Raw genomic sequence first — 20,715 nt, 5'->3', positions numbered from 1 at the left:
TGACAGCTTGCCTTAGAAAGGACATTACCTTGGGCTGGGAATGTGGCTTAGGGGTAGAGAGCTCGCCTAGCATGCATGAAGCCCGGGTTCCATTCCTCAGTAACACACAATCAAAGAGCCAGAAGGGGCGCTGTAACTCAAGTGCTAGAGTGCTAGCCTTGAGCAGAAGCAGCTCTGGGACAGTGCCCTAGCCAAGTTCAAGCCCTAGGACCAGCAAAACAAAACAGTTCCCTTGACCCTGCCTTTCTGGCAGCTAAGCCATGAGTCTGTTCCATCACTTCTCCAAGGTGATGAGGTGCCTCATCTCAGACCCAGAGTGAAGGAAGCGACGGAGCACGGTCAGAATCCTCGGAAACAGCCCGGAGAAATCCCTTCTCCTTTACATTGTCTCAGGCACCTGCCATGGCGACAGGACCAGCCTCCCTCATTGGAGGGGCTAGGAATCTGTGAAACTGCTCACATCTGGGAAATTTAGAGACCACAAACTATTTTGGTGATTTCGGAATTGTGTGGAAGCTAAATTGGTTGGGGTTTTTTGTTTTATTTTTATTTTAAATATCCAAGCCTACCAGCCCACCATAGATTACTATTAAAGCCCTGTAACCTAGGAGCTTCGTTTTTATATTTAGGAACTAAGTGAAAACAAACCCCTTGCTGAGACAGGAAAATGCTAGTGGGTTGCTGCCAAAAGCTTTTTGCTTTGCCAGTCCTGGGCCTTTAACTCAGGGCCCGAGCACTGTCCCAGGCTTCTTTTTGCTCAAGGCTGGCATTCTTACCACTTGAGCCACAGCGCCACTTCTGGCTTTTTCTATATATGTGGTGCTGAGGAATTGAACCCAGGGCTTCATGTATACAAGGCAAGCACTCTACCACTAGGCCACATTCCCAGCCCCACTGCCAAAGGTTTTTATGTTTTTATTATTGTGGTCCTGGGGCTTGAACTCACTGTCCAAGCTTTTGATCTCAAGTATAACACTCTAATCCTTCAGCCACAGATCATTTCCAGCTTCTTGGCAGTTGATTGGAGATAAAAGACTCACAGACTTTCCCTCCCTGAGCTAGTTTCAAACCTCAATCCTCAGATCTGTCTCCCGAGCAGTTAGGATCACAGGCGTGAGCCACTGTTGCTCAGCTTGCCAACACTTTTGTGAATGGAACTGTCCTCTCTTCATCAGTAAATAGATTTCTGGAAATCAAACCCAAGGTCTCATGAAGCAAGTGGCTACACTATGACCTAAATTGAATTCTCAGATGAAGAAAGTGGAAAGGGGACATATAGGGTCTCAACAAAACCAGGGAAACTGAGCCCTCGGATTTTACACTTTTGCAAGGGAAGGGGTGACACTGTCCAAAAAGAAATGTACCCTTTACCTGATTTACGTAACTTACACAACCCATCTGCCTATCGCCTTTGCTTTTAAAAATCTTTTGTTTTTTTGTCTGTAGAAATAGCCCTGCCTTGGCTGGGAATATGGCCTAGTGGTAAAGTGCTTGCCTCATATACATGAAGCCCTGGGTTCAATTCCCCAGCACCACATATATAGAAAACGTCCAGAAGTGGTGCTGTGGCTCAAGTGGCAGAGTGCTAGCCTTGAGCAAAAAGAAGCCAGGGACAGTGCTCAGACCCTGAGTTCAAGCACCACAACTGGCCAAAAAAAGAAAAAGAAAGAAAAAGAAATAGCCCTGCCTTTCAAGTTCTCTCCACTTTGCCTGAAGGACTTGCAGTCATCTCCCCGGAGGCTCTCCCTGGGGGAATCTGCAGTTCTCTCGGGACTCAGCCCTGCCACCCTGCTGTGTATCTGACCTGAAACAAGATCCGAGTTCTAGGAGACACCCACGGGTAAGAAACAACCTGGTCCACGAGTATGCACTGCACACCAGAACTTCATTATTTTTCCAACTCATAATAGAGAGTGGATGTATAGATTTTAAGGTTGTAAGAAATAAAAGTTGAGTCATATCAAATTTGTGATTATGGGAATATATGTGGGAATAGATTTTAGGGTAGAGAGAAATAGTTGAATTGGGTCAAATTATTGATTGTGGGCTCCCAAAGCAGAGGAGTTCAATCTTTGAGGAGTTAGAAAAGCTTCAGTTTGATAGGCTGAACATGGCCGTCAATGAACTCATAATGCCAGGATGGCCTTGTGATGTCTAGGAAGGTATCTAGATCTATGGGCCACACATACCAAAGAATACAGTGGAGCTAAAAAAAAAAAAATCCCTCCTCCCTAGTGACAGCACAGCTGCTGCAATGTCGTAATGCAAGGCATTACTCGTGTCTGTAATTCTGGTATTAAACTTGTGCTGCCAGTTATATAAAAGTGTGACATACACCATCATGTACAATACATGCTCCTTGATGCCCCTTACATGTGTGATGCTTTTAATCACTATTATAAAATATACACCTACTTATCAATGTGTTTTACTGTTAAATAGAAAGCCAAGTTACTCCAGCAGCAACTTCATACATCTTGTCTACCTCTTGACTGTCTCCTTTTCTCTTTCCTTAATCACATTTTGTGCATCACAGTCCCAAGAGCAAGAAGCTATGCCGTGTGTGCATGTGTGCATGTGTGCACAGTACAGGCATCCACACACAGTCTAGGTACAGGACAGGCACACTCTATGATGTTCATGCAATAACACCATCTAACACCCCATTTCTTTGGACATATCCCTGCCATTAAGTGACGCATGACTAAACTTGTGAGGGGTGCATGAACAGTATCTAAGGGGTAGCTACCCATTTCTCTATGAGTTCCATTCCTTTGAGCAAAAGGATAAAAAAATTTCACATCTATTTATGCCAAAGCAAAGAGAAAGAATGAGACCAACACCTCTTGTTTTTATTTATTCTGTCATTTTAATGTAAGATTGGAGCAGACGGTTACAACATCACTTAAGGGTCCACAGAGAACTGCATGCTTTTACTATGAAAAGACCCTTGTGAAAGCATTAGTATTTTACCTCTGGGAATTGAAATCTAGGGGTTTCAAGCGTATTTGTCAGCACACAATCATTCGGAACAACGGCACATGCTTCTTTCCTACCTTTTCCTATAAAAGGTAATACTCACTTGCCAAAAGCTCACCACCCTAGGACTCAACGCTCAGGGTCACAAAAGTGAGCCCAAGCCACAAATTAGCAAACATAATTAGTAGTCCGAAGCCCGGCTTCACTGCTCAAAGAACAGCAAATGCCAAATAAGGTGATGCTGAACAGAATATTGTTTCTCTGAGGTAAACCAGCTAGGCGTATTCTCGGTCCCTATCAGCACAGCACCTTCGGGCTCAGTGCGTGCCGGGGCATCACAGGGCTGAGAAGAGAAGGAAACTACGTTCCCGGCATTTCACAGTAATCACTGCCCTCAACAACTGCAGTACACATACACGCGGCACTACCACACAGTACAGAAGCACTTTGTCACATGTATCACTCTGCGCCACAGACAATAGCATACAAAAAGCTCTACAGGACAAAAGGCCACAGAACTTGGGGATATCCCCTTTTCCCAGATGTTAGCAAGTGGCACTTTTTTTAAAGAGGAAGTGATGACAAATCAGAAATTCTGCATCCAGTGTTTGACTTCCAACTTTCTACTTTATCGTCTTCTAGTACCACCATAACCTAGAGTAAGAGCAAAATATGTATTAGTTTTAAAGATACACTAAACCTGCTTATAAAAGTAGAAAAGGTCCTAAGTCTAAACCTCACTATCACAAAGAGAGAGAGGAATAATTAGAAATACATTTACTCTAAGCAAAGCAAAGGATGGAGCTGAGAGGGGCGGAGACGATGAGCCAGTAGGTGAACTATGAAGACCAATGCCGCACATTCCATTCGTCACCCTAGACTCACACACACGAGCCAGGGATCATGTTTAGTCAGAACTCCAAGAGGATGCACTCCATGGTGGGCTGCCAATAGGGCGGAGGCTAGTGGAAAAGAAATGAGGCCTTGCGACGAGGGGAAAGGCGAGGGCTTTCGGTGGTCCGTGTGACCCGGACACAACAGATGACACGTGCATCCCTGTGCTTCTCCGTCAGTGCACAAGCCTATGCACTCCTGTTGCTAGGCACTGCTGGCCCTCTGTATCTGTGGGCTTTGCAAACAGGGATTCCGCCAAGTGCAGTTTGAAATATTCAGGGAAAAAACTCTCATCTGTAGTAAGCATGCACAGACTCTTGTCATTCTTTACTAAGCAGTACAGTATAACAACTATTTATATAGTACTTAACTGTCGTGCACATTGTCAGTAATCTAGGTGATTTAAAGTATATGGAAGGCTCTTAAGTTATATGGGAATACTAGTACTTCTGGGGGGGAGGTGCTGGAGTTTGACCTCAGGGCCTCATGCTTGGCACTCTACCTCTTGAGCCACACCTCTAGCCATGCTTTTTTGCTGGTTATTTTGGAAATGGCTGTTCTGGTAGACTTTTCTGTCTGGGCTGACTTCAAACGTACAGGTCTAATCCTCCTGAGCAGCTGGGATTACAGGTGCAGCACTGGTACATGGCTATGTCATTCACACCTTGCATCCCTGGGGAGCCTAGAACCAGTGATTCCCCACGATAAGGAGGGATGACTGTATCTGAGAAGAAAGTCGCTGGGTCCTGGGGATGCTTACCATCAATTTCCGTAGGTTCTAACACTTTTCAAAATGATTGTCATTTTTACCCAAAGCAGCCTATAAGAAATCTATTCATTTTTATGTAACTAAAACCAAACAACTACTCAACATATAAAGGTCAAAAATCGACCTCTCAGTGGAATACAATAGCTCAAAAGCTATGTATGTACGTTCATATAAGACTACTGTCGACATATTGTCTAGTATCGACATTACATTTAAAGCCCTAGGCGAATTTTCTTGGGCCTGGCCACGTGGCTACTATATATGTTCTTGATACATTATATATTGTATATACGTCTACCTGACATAGAGAAGGGAAAGAAAAACAGGGCGTAAGATATCACAAGGAATGTACACACTGCCCTACTATGTAACTGTACCTTTTTTGCACAACACCTTGTCAAAAAAAATTGTGTTCAATTAATGAATAAACTGAATTAAAAAATAAAAAGAAAAAGAAACTAGTTGATCTCAGACTTACCAGGCCAAAGAGGAAAATACTAACATAGAGCATGTCTACAATGATTATGAACACTTTAAATCTAACAGAAGAGAAGTCAGTGATAAATAAAATAATAATAAAAGTACAAGTCAAATTTCAGGGCAAAAGAGAAAAATACATTTATATAAAGCATTCATGGTTATTTTAGAAGAGCACACTAGCGGTTATATTAAGAGCTCTTGAAGCATGGTGAGTTCATTTTCCCCAGATTTGTATCATTATATGTATTTACATAGCTTCTTAATTTTTTCCTCCCTCCAGCCCTTCCTCTTTCCCTCCCTTCCTCCCTCCCTCCCTCGCTCTTTCCTTCCTTCCTTCCTTCCTTCCTTCTTTTGTTCCTTCCCTCCTCCCTTTCTTCCTTCCCTAATAAAAGAAGTAAACTGCAATAAAAAAAAATTCATTTTTAAACAATTTAAACATGTTTCAAACAATTTCTTTTTAAATGTAATTTAAATATATTCTTCTATTGATTTCAGGAAATGTTCATTGCTGTAGTGTCCTTCACCTGAGGAAAACATCTTAATCCACAGCAGTCTACAAATGACTCTTTATCCAGTTATTTTCTGCTGGTTAGCTAGATGGTCAATGCCAAAGAGTGATCGTTTTTATATTATATCTTTGCTTTTATACAAAATATCCTGTCTAGTCTTTGCAGTAAACATTATAATCACACTTTTGTTGACAATTACTTAACATGTAGCTCAACATATTTTTTAATCTTCCTGAATTTGAAAAGTTCAAAAAAAAAATCTAATTCAGAACCTAAATGAATCCCAGAGACCTAAACGATTTTAAAGTTAAAAACTCAGTGACAGGACTGAGCTTAAATCACCTCCATCTGACTTATTAGTCTTCTCAGCAGGGCTCTGCCACCTGAGCCACACCTCCCGCCCTCCAGGAGATTTCTAAACAATGATTGAAACAGAAGGAGAAAAAAAGCTGAAGTGTGTTTGAATCTCAGTTAACTGTGTACATATCAAGCAAAATCCTAAGTGCTAAATACACACCCCCTTGTTAAGTTCCAAAACGACTCTGTGGCTACATGTCAGGAACACGTGCGCCTCTCGGCGCTTACCTGACGCGCTCCTGGTTTTTGTCTCTGGATGCGAGCATGCCGAATAGGTCCCGGCGCCTCCACCAAGCGGGGAGTAAGCACGACTATTCCACGCGCTGGAGTACGAAGGAGGATAAGATGGGTAGTACCATGAGTCTGAAAAGGGTGTTGCTGCTCTTTAAAGACACAAAAGTGGGTTAGGTGTCTCTCTTGGGCCTATAATTTTTAACTGCCTTGCTGTTTCTAAACTATCAGAAAAGAAAGTATTTTATCAAGTATCATTTGATGAATTTGCTTTCTGTGTCTACCACTGTTCTAGTTAGTTATTGCAATGTGGGGAAAAAGTGAAGGTTCCTTCTTCTAAATTTCCAAGTAAAATCTAAACTACCATCAGTATTTAAGATGTTCCAAATTCTGACCCCACACTCTGTCCAGGTTTGCTTCAATCTGACTCCTACCAAACCAGACTGCTACTGTTCCTTCCCCAAATGTGTCCTTTTCTGACTTCTCATGTCAAGTAATGAGTCTATCAGGATAACTGATCTACAAAGTAACACAATGAAGGAAGTTCATGTGTGTGGTTTTGATGTGCCGTACCCGTCCATGAAGAATCAGCTCTAATGATGTCACCATGACCCATGCCCCTTACAAAATCAAATGCGGTGGAAACAAGTGAGCAAAACAATGAAGCCTCAAAGGAAATGGTGAACGAAGCCAATGCAAAGCTTACCGATTGCTGCCAAACAAATATCCCAGTATTCCTCCAGTTCCCAGGCCAGTCCAGAACCCTGGTCCGGAATTTTCATATCCTTGTTGTCCTGCAAAGGCACTTCCAAAACCGGATGCTGCACCACGACCAGTATTGTGTGGTCCTTAAAATAAAATAAAAATGCTATTAGACTAAGTATTCCCACTTAAACATAACCTATTAAACCTAAAATGGCATTTCAATTATCCCATCTGTATAGGACTACTTATTAATAACATTCAGCTCTCGGCTTATAAACAAGAACACATTTTCCTCAGAAAAAGAGGAAGAGGGGCTGGGAATATAGCCTAGTGGCAAGAGTGCCTGCCTCGGATACACGAGGCCCTAGGTTGGATTCCCCAGCACCACATATACAGAAAACGGCCAGAAGCGGCGCTGTGGCTCAAGTGGCAGAGTGCTAGCCTTGAGCGGGAAGAAGCCAGGGACAGTGCTCAGGCCCTGAGTCCAAGGCCCAGGACTGGCAAAAAAAAAAAAAAGAAAAAGAGGAAGAGGGTTATATCCTGGAATTTGGGTCAAAGATCTTTCTATATATAAGATTATATCTCCGCTGCTCAAGACCAGATGCTAACAGATGGCCCCACTTTTGGAGGTTACTTGCTTTCTGCACAATGAACATCTTTAGAGGCCACAGGGGAGCCCTTGTACCCGAGTCCCCAGTGGAAGAAGGCAAGCAGATATTTGTATGCCATCAGCTATGAAGTTAAACCTTGGACAGACTAAAAAGTATCTTCTGCTCAAGAGAAATCACACATACATACACAAACATACACAAGAAAGCAGGCTAATCTTACATGGATGATGACACAGCAAACCTGTACATATGTACAAATCCATGTATCCACCACCCACATCAATTAACCATTTCAGCACCTAGAAGGCTTATGGGAATTCCCCACAGACACTCACCTCTATTCAATATAAGCACTTCTCTTACCACACCTGATTCCAGTCATTTCTGAGCTTTTTATAAACATACAGCAATAAGCTTATGAGTCAACTCTACTGCTGTATATTATCAGCAAGTTTACCATACTTCATATAGCTATTACCATTTGCCCTATTCGGGTACTTACTTGATTTCCCATTTTTGACTACTGTGAGCACAACAGTAGGATAAGAGCATTCTTGTGCATGGCTTTTGAGCACAGTTAAGAGTACTTCCCTGGAGATATTTTTATTGGCCATCTGGATATGATTTTATTATATAGTGGCTCTTTATACATCTCTTGTCCATTTTTGCAATGTGATATATTTTTTCTGAGATTTATGGGATGTCTTTGTATATTCAAGAGAAGTTTTTTGTTGGAACAAAGTTTTACAAATATGTTCTCTCCAAATGTGGCCTGCCTTTTCATTCTCTTAACAGTGTCTTCTGATAAACAGATGTTCTTACTTTAAATAAAATGTAATTTATCCATGTTTCCTTTTACGACTAATACTGTTTTGTGTTTTGCTTGAGAAATCTTTGGCTAGGCACCAGTGGCTCACACTTGTAATCCTAACTACTCAGGAGGCTAAGATCTGAGGATCGAAGCTCAAAACCAGCCTGGGTGGGAAAGTCAAGAGCCTCTTATCTACAATTAACCACCAAAAAGCTGAAAATAGAGTTGTGGCTCTAATGACAGAGCACTAGTTTTGAACAAAAGAAGCTTAGAGACAGTGCAGAGCCCAAGATCAAGCCCCAGGACTGGCATAAAAATAGAAATCTTGGCCTAACCTAAGTTCATGGCCAATATTTTCCCATGTTCTCTTCTGATAGCTTGTCTTACCCTTTGCATTAAGGTCCATAACACTTAATGAGTTGATCAAGACAGACACCCCTCCCCCCCCCAAAAAAAGTGAGAGAAGACTAAAAGACGACTTTATTTCCCCAGTGTCATTGTTCTCTACTTCAGACAAGCACAAGATTCACTACCTCACGTCCACCCTATTTACTGCCACTGAAGGAAATATACCTGTAAAGTCGGTCTTGAAGCCTGGAGGAGGGGGTCCTGCGTTGTTGGTGAACCCCTGAGAATGGTGATTATATGGAGGGTACTCGGAATACGGCGGCGGAGAGCACGGCCCGTCACTGAGGAACAACTTATACACCACAAAGGCAATGGTAAGCAACACCCCAATCGTGAGCAGTCCCCCAAGGCCACACGAGTCTGCAGAATACCACTTGTAGTAATAATCAGAGAAGGAAGAGCCAGCGTGCCTTCCAGACTCTTTCAGCTTCTTCAGGCCAATGTCGGTGTAATCTAAGTTGTACTCCAAGCCGCAGGAGCCTCTGAGGACGTAGTGGTCCTCACTCGACTCGTAGCCTTCGCAGCTCACCACTGTCTTCCCAAATTTGTAGGCAACGTCTAAATCAGTCTTGCATTCCCACTGCGGAAAAACAACGGAAATAGGATATAGAAGAAAAGACTTTTTTATTTAACACCTATTATTTAAGCTGTACGTGTCATAAAACTCCAGAATGCAGCAAAGGCAATCATGAAATTTCAGGAGCATGGGTATTTGAGTTGGAGGCAAACTGCACGTTTTAAAGGCAATGCAACGTGACTATTCCACCTCATAAGCTGGGTGGAGGACACTGTGCTTTACTCCTTACGTGTGTTTGTGACACCTCTCTTTTTTTTTTGGTGTTCCTGGGGTTTGAACTCAGGGCCTCCCATTTGAGCCACACCTCTAGCCTTTTTGCTTTATTTTCCAGATTTGGTCTTGTACCAGTACCATACTGTACCTCTTGGCTGGCCTCAAACCTCTATCTACACTCACAACCGGGATTACAGAAGTCCACTGCAATGCCCGACTTTTTCCGTGTGTGTGTGTGTGTGTGTGTTCGTCCATCCATCCTGGGGCTTGAACTCAGGGCTGTGATGCTGTCCCGGGTGTGTGTGTCCATCCTGGGGCTTGAACTGTGTGTGTGTGTGTGTGTGTGTGTGTGTGTGTGTGTGTGTCCATCCTGGGGCTTGAACTCAGGGCTGTGATGCTGTCCCGGGTGTGTGTGTGTGTGTGTATGTGTGTGTCCATCCTGGGGCTTGAACTCAGGGCTGTGATGCTGTCCCGGGTGTGTGTGGGTGTGTGTGTGTGTGTGTGTGTGTGTGTGTCCACCCTGGGGCTTGAACTCAGGGCTGTGATGCTGTCTCAGAGCTGTGTGTGTGTCCTCGTCTGTCCATCCTGGGGCTTGAACTCAGGGCTTTGATGCTATCCCAGAGCTGTGTGTCTGTCTGTCTGTCTGTCTGTCCGTCCTGGGGCTTGAACTCAGGGCTGTGATGCTGTCCCAGGGGGGTGGGGGGGTGGTGTGTGTGTGTGTGTGTGTGTGTGTGTGTGTGTGTGTGTGTGTGTGTCCATCCATCCTGGGGCTTGAACTCAGGGCTTTGATGCTGTCCCAGAGCTGTGTGTGTGTGTGTGTGTGTGTGTGTGTGTGTGTGTGTGTGTGTGTCCCCGTCCATCCTGGGGCTTGAACTCAGGGCTTTGATGCTGTCCCAGAGCTTTTTTGCTAGTGCTCTACCATGGGAGCCACAGCTCCACCGTCGGCTTCTTTACTAATTTACTGGAGTTAAATCTCATAGACTTGGCTGTCTGGACTGGCTTCTAACAGGATCCTCAGACCTCAGCCACCTGAGTAACTAGGACTCCAGGTGTCATCACATGGGCCCAGCTTCTTTTAAAACAGAATGTTGCTTAACTTTTGCCCAGGCTGGCCTCCTAGTGTGTTACTGCTCTCTCTACCTCCCAGGCACCGGGGATCACACGTGGGAGCCGCTGCTCCCAGCCTCCTTGTTATTCTTTTAGATATTAGGTATTCCATAATTCTTGTGTTGTTTTGTTTTTTTTTTTTTTTTTGCCAGTCCTGGGCCTTGGACTCAGGGCCTGAGCACTGTCCCTGGCTTCTTCCCGCTCAAGGCTAGCACTCTGCCACTTGAGCCACAGCGCCGCTTCTGGCCGTTTTCTGTATATGTGGTGCTGGGGAATCGAACCTAGGGCCTCGTGTATCCGAGGCAGGCACTCTTGCCGCTAGGCTATATCCCCAGCCCGGTATTCCATAATTCTTAAACCGAAATTTTGAAAAAGAGGTTTAGGCTCAAAAATCATCATGACACATAAAGATCTGGTAGCTATGTTATATCACCTTCTATGAAACAAAATTTCCTACACAAATTTTAGAAAACCATGGACTAACTACAGAGTCTAAACCTATGGGGTAATCTTTATAGTGTTTAATACATTAAGAAATGTACAAAAAGAACCCTCAAATGCAAAAATAGCCCCCCAAAATTCCACCTTAAAAAACAAATAAGGAGGGCTGAGCTTGCAGCTCAATTAATAAAGCATTGCCTTACACAAGGAAAAAAAAAAATGAAGGAAGAAAAATCGGCAAGCCAGATCTGGTGTCTGCACTCAGGAGGCTGAGACAAGAGAATCACATGTTCAAGACCAGCCGGAGGGAGATAGTGACTAGCCCAGGGAAACAGCAGGACCCTCACCTCCAAAGCAGAGGAGGGGAATTGGGGTGCCGGTGGCTCGTGTCTGTAATCCTGGCTCCTCAGAAGGCAATTCACAGACTGCCTAAGCAGGAACGTCTATGAGACTCCTATCTCCAAGGGTAGGGTAACAGCCTTTGGGGAAGCTAAGGGGCCGCCCCCAGGCCCGGTGTTCAAACCCACCACCCGCGTGCTCACACAGTACAGCAGGCGTGGGCCCCTGGGGGACAGGCTCGGTGGTACAGCGTGTGCGAACACGAACAACATCCCAGCTGTGACCCCCACACCCTAAAATACAGTAAATAACCTGAAGTTTAACTATTCACAGTTTGTAGCTGCTCTAACATTATTTAGAGAGACAAGTAGATTTTCACTGGTTCTACTGCCTTTCTGTTAGTTTTTGTACACACTACCTTCTCTCAAAGTTGATGATGACACTATTTTGTTTGAGAGAATACAATTCACATGATTCACACATTTAAATGGTGTGCAGGGTGTTCATATATAGCTGTGCAACCCAAAACAAACCTCAAACTCCTTAGCAATTCCCAACCCCCAAGGGTTCCCGTCACTACTACCCAACCACTATGGAAGTGCATTTCCCTAACTCTGGACATTCATAGAACTGGAGTCACACAATATGTGGACCTTTCAAACTATCTTCTTTCACACGGCATCCTGTTTCAGGGCTCATCTGTGTCACAGCCTAAACCGGTACTTTGGTCTTTTTAACAACTGGAAAATATTACACTGTGTATTTCACACTTTGTGGTATTCATCAGAATGGACCTTGGCTTGTTTCTACCTTTAGTTATTTGAATTATGCTGCTACAAACATTGGCGTGAGGCTTTTTTGGTGTTTGCTGGTCCTAAGGCTTGAACTCCGGGCCTGGGCGCTGTCCATGAGCTTCCTTTACTCACAGCTAGCTTTCTACCACTTGAGCCACAGTGCTACTTCCAGTTTTTTCTCTAATTGAAAATAAGAGTCTCAGGAACTTTCCTGCCCAGGCTGGCTTCAAACCACAATCCTCAGAGCTGAGTTTCCTGACTAGATGGAACTACAGGCTGAGCCACCAGCGCCCTGACTGTGTAAAGCTTTCATGAGGTAGTATGTTTTTAATTCTCTTGAAAATATTTATAGAATGACTGTTTATGATCACTGTTGATATGATGGTATATGATGATTGTTCATACAGTAACTGCGTAACCTCTTGAGGAAATACCTGCTTGACTTCTGCGGCACCATTTCACATTCCCTACAGCACAAGAGAGTTCCACTTTGTCTACCACCTAAGGACTTCTATAATTATCATGCTGGTATGAGGTGTCCTCTTATTGTGGGTTTCCTTTGCACTTCTCAGGATGGTGAACGAGATGACTTCAATTCTTCATCAGATAGGATTTATAAAGCTCCCTCCCATTCTGTGGGCTAAGCCTTCACTTTCTTAATTGTTCCTTTAAAATTTGTTGTTTTTGTTGCTACTGCACTAGAATCATTCTATTTGAAGGAAGATTTAAGTAAATAAAACAATTTAAGTCCACATTAGCATTTCATACAAACTGCCATTTCCTTATTAGTATTTTCCAAAAGTGGCATCTAGGGCTGGGAATATGACCTAGTGGCAAGAGAGCTTGGCTTGCATACATGATTCCCTGGGTTCTATTCCCCACCACCACATATATAGAAAACACAGGTGCTGAATTTGGGTCACAATAGCATAAGAGAGTGTTCTAGAGCCTAAATTTCATGTGGCAAGTGCTTTTCTTGGCAGTAGAGATCTCCCATGTACCAAGCCAGAGATCCTCCAACTACCATGTTCTTACTACACAGGTTGCAACAGGTTGGCACATTCTTGTAACCCGCCTCTAATCTGGTGAAGTTTGAGGAGAGGTGTGTCTATTGCCAATTCCTGTTTAGTATTGAGTGTCATGACACAAATTTCTAGGAGTTATAAAGCAAATTCCGGTAGATCATGAATTTAGAAGGGGAAGAAAATGCTTCTGGATCTTTACTTTTGCTTGGTTTTGCCTGAGTTAGACTTAGGATATGGACTTGGAAGAAACAGTGGTTTGGATGAGAACCTGAATGGTTCCTTTTGCCATCAAGATGTAAATCTGAATATCTGGCATTTCTTGCATTTTTCAACCTGGAGATCATTGCTGAATCATAAAGGTCAGTGTCACACTTGAGGATGGAAAGCAAAGAGCTTTCTCTACTAGCTAATAAGCTCTGAGGTTTTTTCTAGCAGAATGATAGAATGGTCTTGGTAGTGATACTTCCCATGGCAGGGAAAAGGGATACATAAATGCAGTATTCAGTAATAAACACTAAAATAGGAACCACTGTCTAATTAAGAGAATTGTAAAATACTAGAAACCAAAATCCTTGGATTTTGTAGAAGAGAATGGAATAAAAGCCTAAACCCAGCATTATTTACCTAGCCCCCAAATTCATAGATCCTAATTAAGATCATCCCCTGGGCACAGGAAGGTCAAAAATTAAGCAACATCAGCTGAGAAGAGCTGTAACTCCCTTAGAGCAAAGAATATCGACATGAACTCATTACCAAACACCAGTGTGCCAGCAGTCTTTCCTACATGTGGCAGTGCTCAGACCCTGAGTTCAAGGCCCAGGACTGGCAAAAAAAAAAAAAAAAATCAATTGTTTGAAGCCTAACAGAGACATGTGTATCCTTACTATTTAATCTTTGAGTCCTGATCAGTCAATCTTTATTTCTTAAGGTTAGCATGCTTTGAGGAATGTTAAGATGATGATAACCAGAGAAAATCCCCACCACTTGAGCCACAGCGACACTTCGTAGGCCTTTTCTATATATGTGGTGCTGGGGAATCGAACCCTGGGCTTCACGTATACGGGGCAATATAAGCAGTTTCTTGAATAAAATTTCCATTTAAACTGTCAGGAGGGACTGAGGGCATGATAGAGCACAAAAAAAAAAAAAAAAACACACCCAATTATCAACGTAAAGGCTGTTACCTGTACATCATAGCCATCCCAGCCTTTGTTCTGACACTGAATGACTTTAGGGATGTAAGAATCACAGCCAGCAGTGCCTCCAACGCATTTCAGCTGGGGGATTGGATCCAGCCGCCGGGAGGTGGTGTAGCGGTCATAGTGGAGCGTTAGAGCCTTCACATCCCGCAACAGCATTCTGTCTGAAAGAGCACAGGTGAACCCAGAGTAAATATCTGTTAACCAGAAATACAAAGATTCATCCCAACAGAACTTCTGTCATAGACAAGAGTTTCAAAAATGTATCTTTATTGCCTTTTGAGAGAAAAAAGATGAATCAGTTTCTCAAGTCATCCTTTTAACGCTCAGGTCTTTTGCACAAAATCCAAATGATCACACCTTTAATATATCCCTCTTCACTTAAGCTAGATGGTTCTTTTATCACAAATTCTATTGTTGCTATAAAGTGGAACAAAAGTGCAGTAATCTGAAACTATTATACAGTAATCTGCACTATTATACAGTAATGGTTAATTAAAATGGAAAAGCAGACCAGGCACCGGTGTGCATACCTAGAATCCTAAACACCTGGGAGAACTGAGACCACGAGCATTGTGGCTTAAGGCCACAATGTACAATGTAAAGTCTCCATGTAAAGAAACTGCACATGGTTGATGCACACCTGTGCTCCAAGCTAGGATAGGAAGCCTAAAATAAAGCAGATCATGACCCAGGTGCACCTGGAAGAAAGCAAGGGTCTACCTCAAAAGTAACCAGCGCGGCAAGGGGCTGCAGCGGTCAGGGCTAGGGGGACGGGGGGGACACACCTGCCCAGCAAGTCTTGACTTAAACCCCAGCACTGAGAGAAAAAACCATGTAAAAAAGTAAAACATACACCAGCATGTTCCTAAAGAACACTTAATGATATAAAGGGCTAACAACAGAATAATAAACAAACAGAATAAATAAATTTTGACTACCTATCCTTACCAGCAGAATTTTACTCTACAGCAGTTAAAATGAGAAAACTAGAACCCTTGTATCAAACTAAATAAATGGGTAAAATATTTTAAGCAAGATGGAAGTCACTATCTAGAATGATAAGTTTCAAGAGTTTCTACTAAAACACTTAGTTTCTAATACTATGTGGAGATACGGGCCAGAATGGCTCTGAGTAAACATAGAACACAGCCTGGCACACCGGGTACAAAATAGCCAAGACAAATTATATTTAGTTTCTAGGCCTATAGATCCAAGAGAACTTCCCATAATATAGCCGGACTACAGCAAAGAAGAGAATCTGATAAAACAGCTGGATGTTAACTATTACCAAGGCCAACAACTCTTTCCATAGCTGTGATAACCATTTCGAAAGAAAAGTGGAAAATCCTACTCAATCAAATTAGTGACAAAATATTCATACATATATTCATAGATAATGTACCTTCACAAATTCAATAAATTCATATGCTCATAAATTCATAGGTACCTAGAAATAAATTTAGGGCCAATTATATCTCTATAAAAACATATAACTAAATAATGTGATAGATTTTTAGCCAGAAACCTGATTAAAAAGAATTTTTTGGAACTGCAAAGAAACAATGTTAAAGGATCTTTGGAAAAAATTAATATCTCCAGATACCTAATATTTTTTTAAAATGTATTTTTACTATAAAAATACTACCACTGAGGTAATAGGATGTTGAGATGGAAACAGATAAGAGAACTGAAATAAAACAAGGTCTAAAAATAAATGCAGATATTTGTGGAATTGGATACAAGATAAAATGAGAGGGCTGGGTATGTGGCTTAGTTGTAGAGTGCTTGCCTAGCATGCATGAAGCCCTGGGTTCCATTCCGTAACACCACAGAAACAGAAAAAGCCGGATGTGGTGCTGTGGCTCAAGTGGTAGAGTGCTAGCCTTGAGCAAAAGTAGCTCAGGGACAGCACCTAGGCACTGAATTCAAGCCCCAGGACTGGATGGATAGATGGATGGACAGATATATAAATAAATAGATAGATAAGTAAATAGGTAAATAAATACATAAATAAAAGATAAAATGAGATTTTTTAATTCACTGAAAAAAACTGTCCCCTTTCATAACTGACACAAACATAACTAGCGATACAACTATAAGAAAATCCATCTATAGTCTGAGAACATAATCTTAATTTTACATAGGCTAAAGACCTACCAGTTTAAGAACTATATTCAAATAAATATACTATATTAAATTCAAACTATTTCCTCATACATATCTATCTGAAACAAGCAAAACTGTTGCATGGTATTACGTCAGGCTGTATTAATAAATAATACGAATACCAACTTGAACTTACTGTAATAAGATTACAATAACACAAAGAACACTAAATTGGCATCATCAACCTACTATGTGACTTTGGCCACAGCACTAAATTTATCTGTGCAGTAGTTTGCTCACCTATAAAACTAAGATGGTAATACTAATCTTGAAATCTGTTGTGAAGCTTAGATATCATTTGCTAAAATTACCTGGCAGAGTACTTGAATAGTAAATGATCAAGTATGAGGGTATTCTCAGAACCGTATACCCATGAGTATCATTATCCTTGCCCCACAGCACCTTCCTTCTCCAGACAGCCTGAAGACCTAAAAACAGAACACTCATCCCATCCCCATCCCCTACCGTCAAGGGACACAGAGTTCCTTCAACTACACCTGCTTAAGCTGACATCCACTTGCCAGTCTCCAACTTCACAGAAAACCTACTTCTCCCAAATTCTCTTAACAACTTTGGAAGTGGCAAGTCCACACTTTCAGTTGCGCACATCTGAAACATCCTTGTCTTCTATCCTTCCCTTAACCCTCACTGAATCAATCAGGGTACTGAAACAGGTGACAAGAGAATCCAGCCCCTCCCACCAACTTCCTTGTTCCCCTGGTCTCATCCTTCGGACTTACCTTCGAAGCCATCTTTTCACTGGCCACCCTCCCACCTCCTTCATGCTTTCCAAAGAGCAAACTCAGACAAGCCTGTACAAACTGGAGTCCCATCAAGTCATTTGCCCTTCCTTTTTCTTCAGGTTCCTGATGAAACGTTACCTTAAATGTAGTTTCTCTGAGCAATGTGGATTTAAGTCCCACTTCTGCTGACACACCCTGTCCTCCATACTGTTTTAACATTGTCCATACCACTTTGCATTACGCTGTATGCTATTTACACATTTACTTATTGTAGACACCTCAATATTCAGAAACTCCTTGAAGGCAAGACAGTTTCCTTTATAGCTGGAATATTCCCAACAGGAGAAGAGTGATTTAAATGATAGAAGACCACATCTGATTTTTTTTTTTTTTAATGAGTCAGGCACCAGTGCCTAAGATCTGAGAACCTCAGTCTGAAGCCAACCTGGGCAGACAAATCTCTGAAATAATTATCTCCAATTAACCAGCAAAAAAAGCTGGCACTGAGGTAGGGTTCAAGTGGCAAAGCACCAGCCTTGAGCAAAAAAGCCAAGCAAGAATGAGAGGTCCTGTGTCCAAACCACAATACAAGCATAAAACAAACTGTAATTTCTTAAGGGAATCTCCTTAGAATGCACTATATATATATATATATATATATATATATATATATTTTTTTTTTTTTTTTTTGCCAGTCCTGGGGCTTGAACTCAAGGCCTGGGCAATGTCCCTGAGCTTATTTTTGCTCAAAACTAGCACTTTATCACTTGAGCCAAAGAGCCATTTCAGGCTTTTTCTGTGTATGTGGTGCTGAGGAATGGAACCCAGGGCTTCATGCATGTAGGCAAGCACTCTACCACTAAGCCACATTCCCAGCCCCAGAAATGTACTATTTTTTAAGGCATAATAATATGCTGTGTTAAAGACAAAGTAAACAAGATATGTTGTCCCAATAGAGTACCTTTAAAAAACATTTCCTCAAAGTTGGCCTCAAGTAGAAACGGAGTTGATGCAGCAAAACATTCTAGTGCTTTCTCTTCCAGAACAACAGTTCCACAACATAGGTAGACTGAGAGCCACAGGAATTGGCTCACCATTCATTTAAATGTGGTTGTTTCTGTAGTTCCTCTAATGCTTCATATGTAAAGGCAACCCACTCACCCCGTTTTTTGTTGTTGTTGTTTTTTTAAGAATGAGGGTTCAACTGTTTCATTCTAGGTTTAATACTTCTGATCAAACTTTTTTGGGGGGTTGAGGGGTGTGGTACTGGGGCTTCAACTCCAGGCCTGGGCACTGTCCCTGAGCTTCTTTTGCTCAAGGCTAGCACTCTACCATTTAAGACATAGCCCTACTTCAGGCTTTTCCTGTGATTAGAGATAAGAGTCTCACAGAGTTTTTCACCCTCAGGCTAACTTTTCTGCCCCAAATCCTCTGATTTCAGCCTCCTGAGTAGCCTTTCATTCTTATACCACCTTCTAGAAATATTTACAGAAAACAAACACTTAGATCCAATTTGGCTTCTCAGTCATTGACAATAAAACATCCATAATAATTGGGTTATTCAGCCAGGCACCAGAGACTCAAGCCTGTAATCCTAGCCACTCAGGAGGCTGAGACCCGGAAGACTGAGGATCCAAGTCAGCTGGGACAGAAGAGCCATTGGAGATTCTATCTCCCATTAACTAGCAAATAGGCAGGAGGCTTGGCTCAGGTGGTAGGTAGACTGCTATCTGTGAGGAGAAGCCAAGCAAGCTGGAGGCCCTGAGTTGCAGCTATGTTTCTGGCAATAATAACACTAAATATGTGGGAAAATGAAACAATGAAATCTTCCTTGTACAACTAATGTAAACTAGTCAAAAATAAGTAGGTCACTAGTGGTTGAAAATAGCACTTTACAAGACCTTACAGAAACCTGTTGAAAGACTGCAACTACACAAACTGAACAGGGAAACCTGTTGCTCAGAGAATTAGAGATTGATAAGAGGGAGTGAGAGATTAATTGGAATATATTGGAAACGTGACAACGAAATCCCCCTATGTATAACCAATTTAAACTAATTTTAAAAAATAGTACAAAAAATAAGAAAATAGAAGGTTTGTTGGTGCTGTGGGTGGTGGCTCAAGCCTGTAATCCTAGCTACTTGGAAAGTGGAAATGGGGAAAGGGGAGCTGGGGGGTGGGGGTGATCAAGCAAGAAACTCGAGATTCCAATTCAACCAATGGCTGGTAGTAGTAGTAGCTTTCTCCTTTCATCCCAGCTGAGTGGGAAAAGCACAAATGAGACTTGAGGCGTGTGCCAGGCCAGGGAGTGGAACGGCTCAGGTGGTGAACCTGAGGCTGAGTTCAAAGCCCAGTACCACCAGGAACTTTTTTTAAGTAATCTGTCGCCTCGACCACCGAGTCACAAATACCACAACATCCTTTCTTCACCTTCACATGTTTTCACTCTCCAAACCAAAGTGTCGTGAGGAGGGCGAGCCTCCTCCTGCGAGGCCGTTCACGCGTCGTTGCCTGGAATGAGAGCGCGGGGGAGGGGAGGGGTGGGGAGGACGGGGCCGGCGAGCCCCGCTTTCCGGCGCCCGTCATTTCTGAGGCAGGATCCTGCGGCGTGCCCCCCCAGAGCCGAGCCGGACGCGGCGCTCCCCGGGACGCGGGAGGGGCGGGGGGCGCGCAGGCCGCCCGTGACACCGAGGCTGGGCCTCGATCTTTCTCGGCCCGGCTCCGTGACGTGAGACCCAGGCCGCGAGTGGCGTGACGACCGCGCCCTAGCAACAGGCGGGCGGGCGGCGGCGGCCAACGACGCGGGGGCGAGGCCCGGGGCGCGCGGGGCCCGGACGCGAGGACCCGGGCGGTGGCCCCCGAGGGGGTCGGGGGGGGGGGTCCGGGGAGCAGGGGCAAGGCGGCCTTCCAGCGCCGACCTTCCCCCTCGGGGTGCCCCGGAGCCAGGCCGGGGGCGGACGAGCGGCCCGGGACGGCAGGGCGGGGCTGGCGGGGGCCCGGGGACCCCGACGGCACTCACCGGGGTCGTTCCAGCACCAAGCGGGGCCCGCGAGCAGCAGCAGCAGCAGCAGCGGCACCGAGGGCGGGCAGCGCTCGGCGCCTCCCCGCCCGCCAACCGCGGCCATGGCGCTGGGTGGGGACGGCGCGCGGCGGCACCGGGCGCTCTCGGGCCCGCGACGGGCTGCGGGGGTCGACGCGGCCGCTGCTGCGCAGCCACTGGGCGGACCGGCGGCTCCGAGGGGACGGTGGAACTGCGGCGCCGCGGCCCGGCGCCCGCCTGACGTCACCGCCGCCGCGGGACGTGCGGGCACGTGAATGGCCGCCGCCGGCCCCGCCCCCGAGGCGCCGCGCTGG

The 20,715-nt window shown here is 44.0% G+C and overlaps 1 protein-coding gene across 3 annotated transcripts; it reads right to left on the bottom strand.

Moving 5' to 3' along the window:
• Positions 1–2,849: 2,849 nt before the first annotated feature.
• Positions 2,850–20,626, bottom strand: Saraf (store-operated calcium entry associated regulatory factor). 3 transcript variants are annotated; one of them, XM_048330642.1, is made up of 6 exons: positions 20,381–20,626; positions 14,435–14,613; positions 8,920–9,334; positions 6,926–7,067; positions 6,217–6,311; positions 2,850–3,633 (listed from the first exon to the last, which is right to left on the bottom strand). In XM_048330642.1, the coding sequence occupies exons 1-6, from the start codon at positions 20,484–20,486 to the stop codon at positions 3,608–3,610; spliced, it is 963 nt and encodes a 320-aa protein (XP_048186599.1). In that variant the 5' UTR covers positions 20,487–20,626; the 3' UTR covers positions 2,850–3,607. The 3 variants fall into 3 exon arrangements, with proteins under 3 accessions (XP_048186599.1, XP_048186598.1, XP_048186597.1); XM_048330641.1 differs by having other exon boundaries at positions 6,217–6,371; positions 8,920–9,338; positions 14,439–14,613; XM_048330640.1 differs by having other exon boundaries at positions 6,217–6,371; positions 20,381–20,625.
• Positions 20,627–20,715: the final 89 nt, after the last annotated feature.

This window comes from Perognathus longimembris, chromosome 21 (genome assembly GCF_023159225.1).
Source record: "Perognathus longimembris pacificus isolate PPM17 chromosome 21, ASM2315922v1, whole genome shotgun sequence".
NCBI lineage: Eukaryota > Metazoa > Chordata > Mammalia > Rodentia > Heteromyidae > Perognathus > Perognathus longimembris.
Note: the sequence above shows the minus strand (reverse complement) of the source record. Positions and strands in the feature narration are given on the sequence as shown.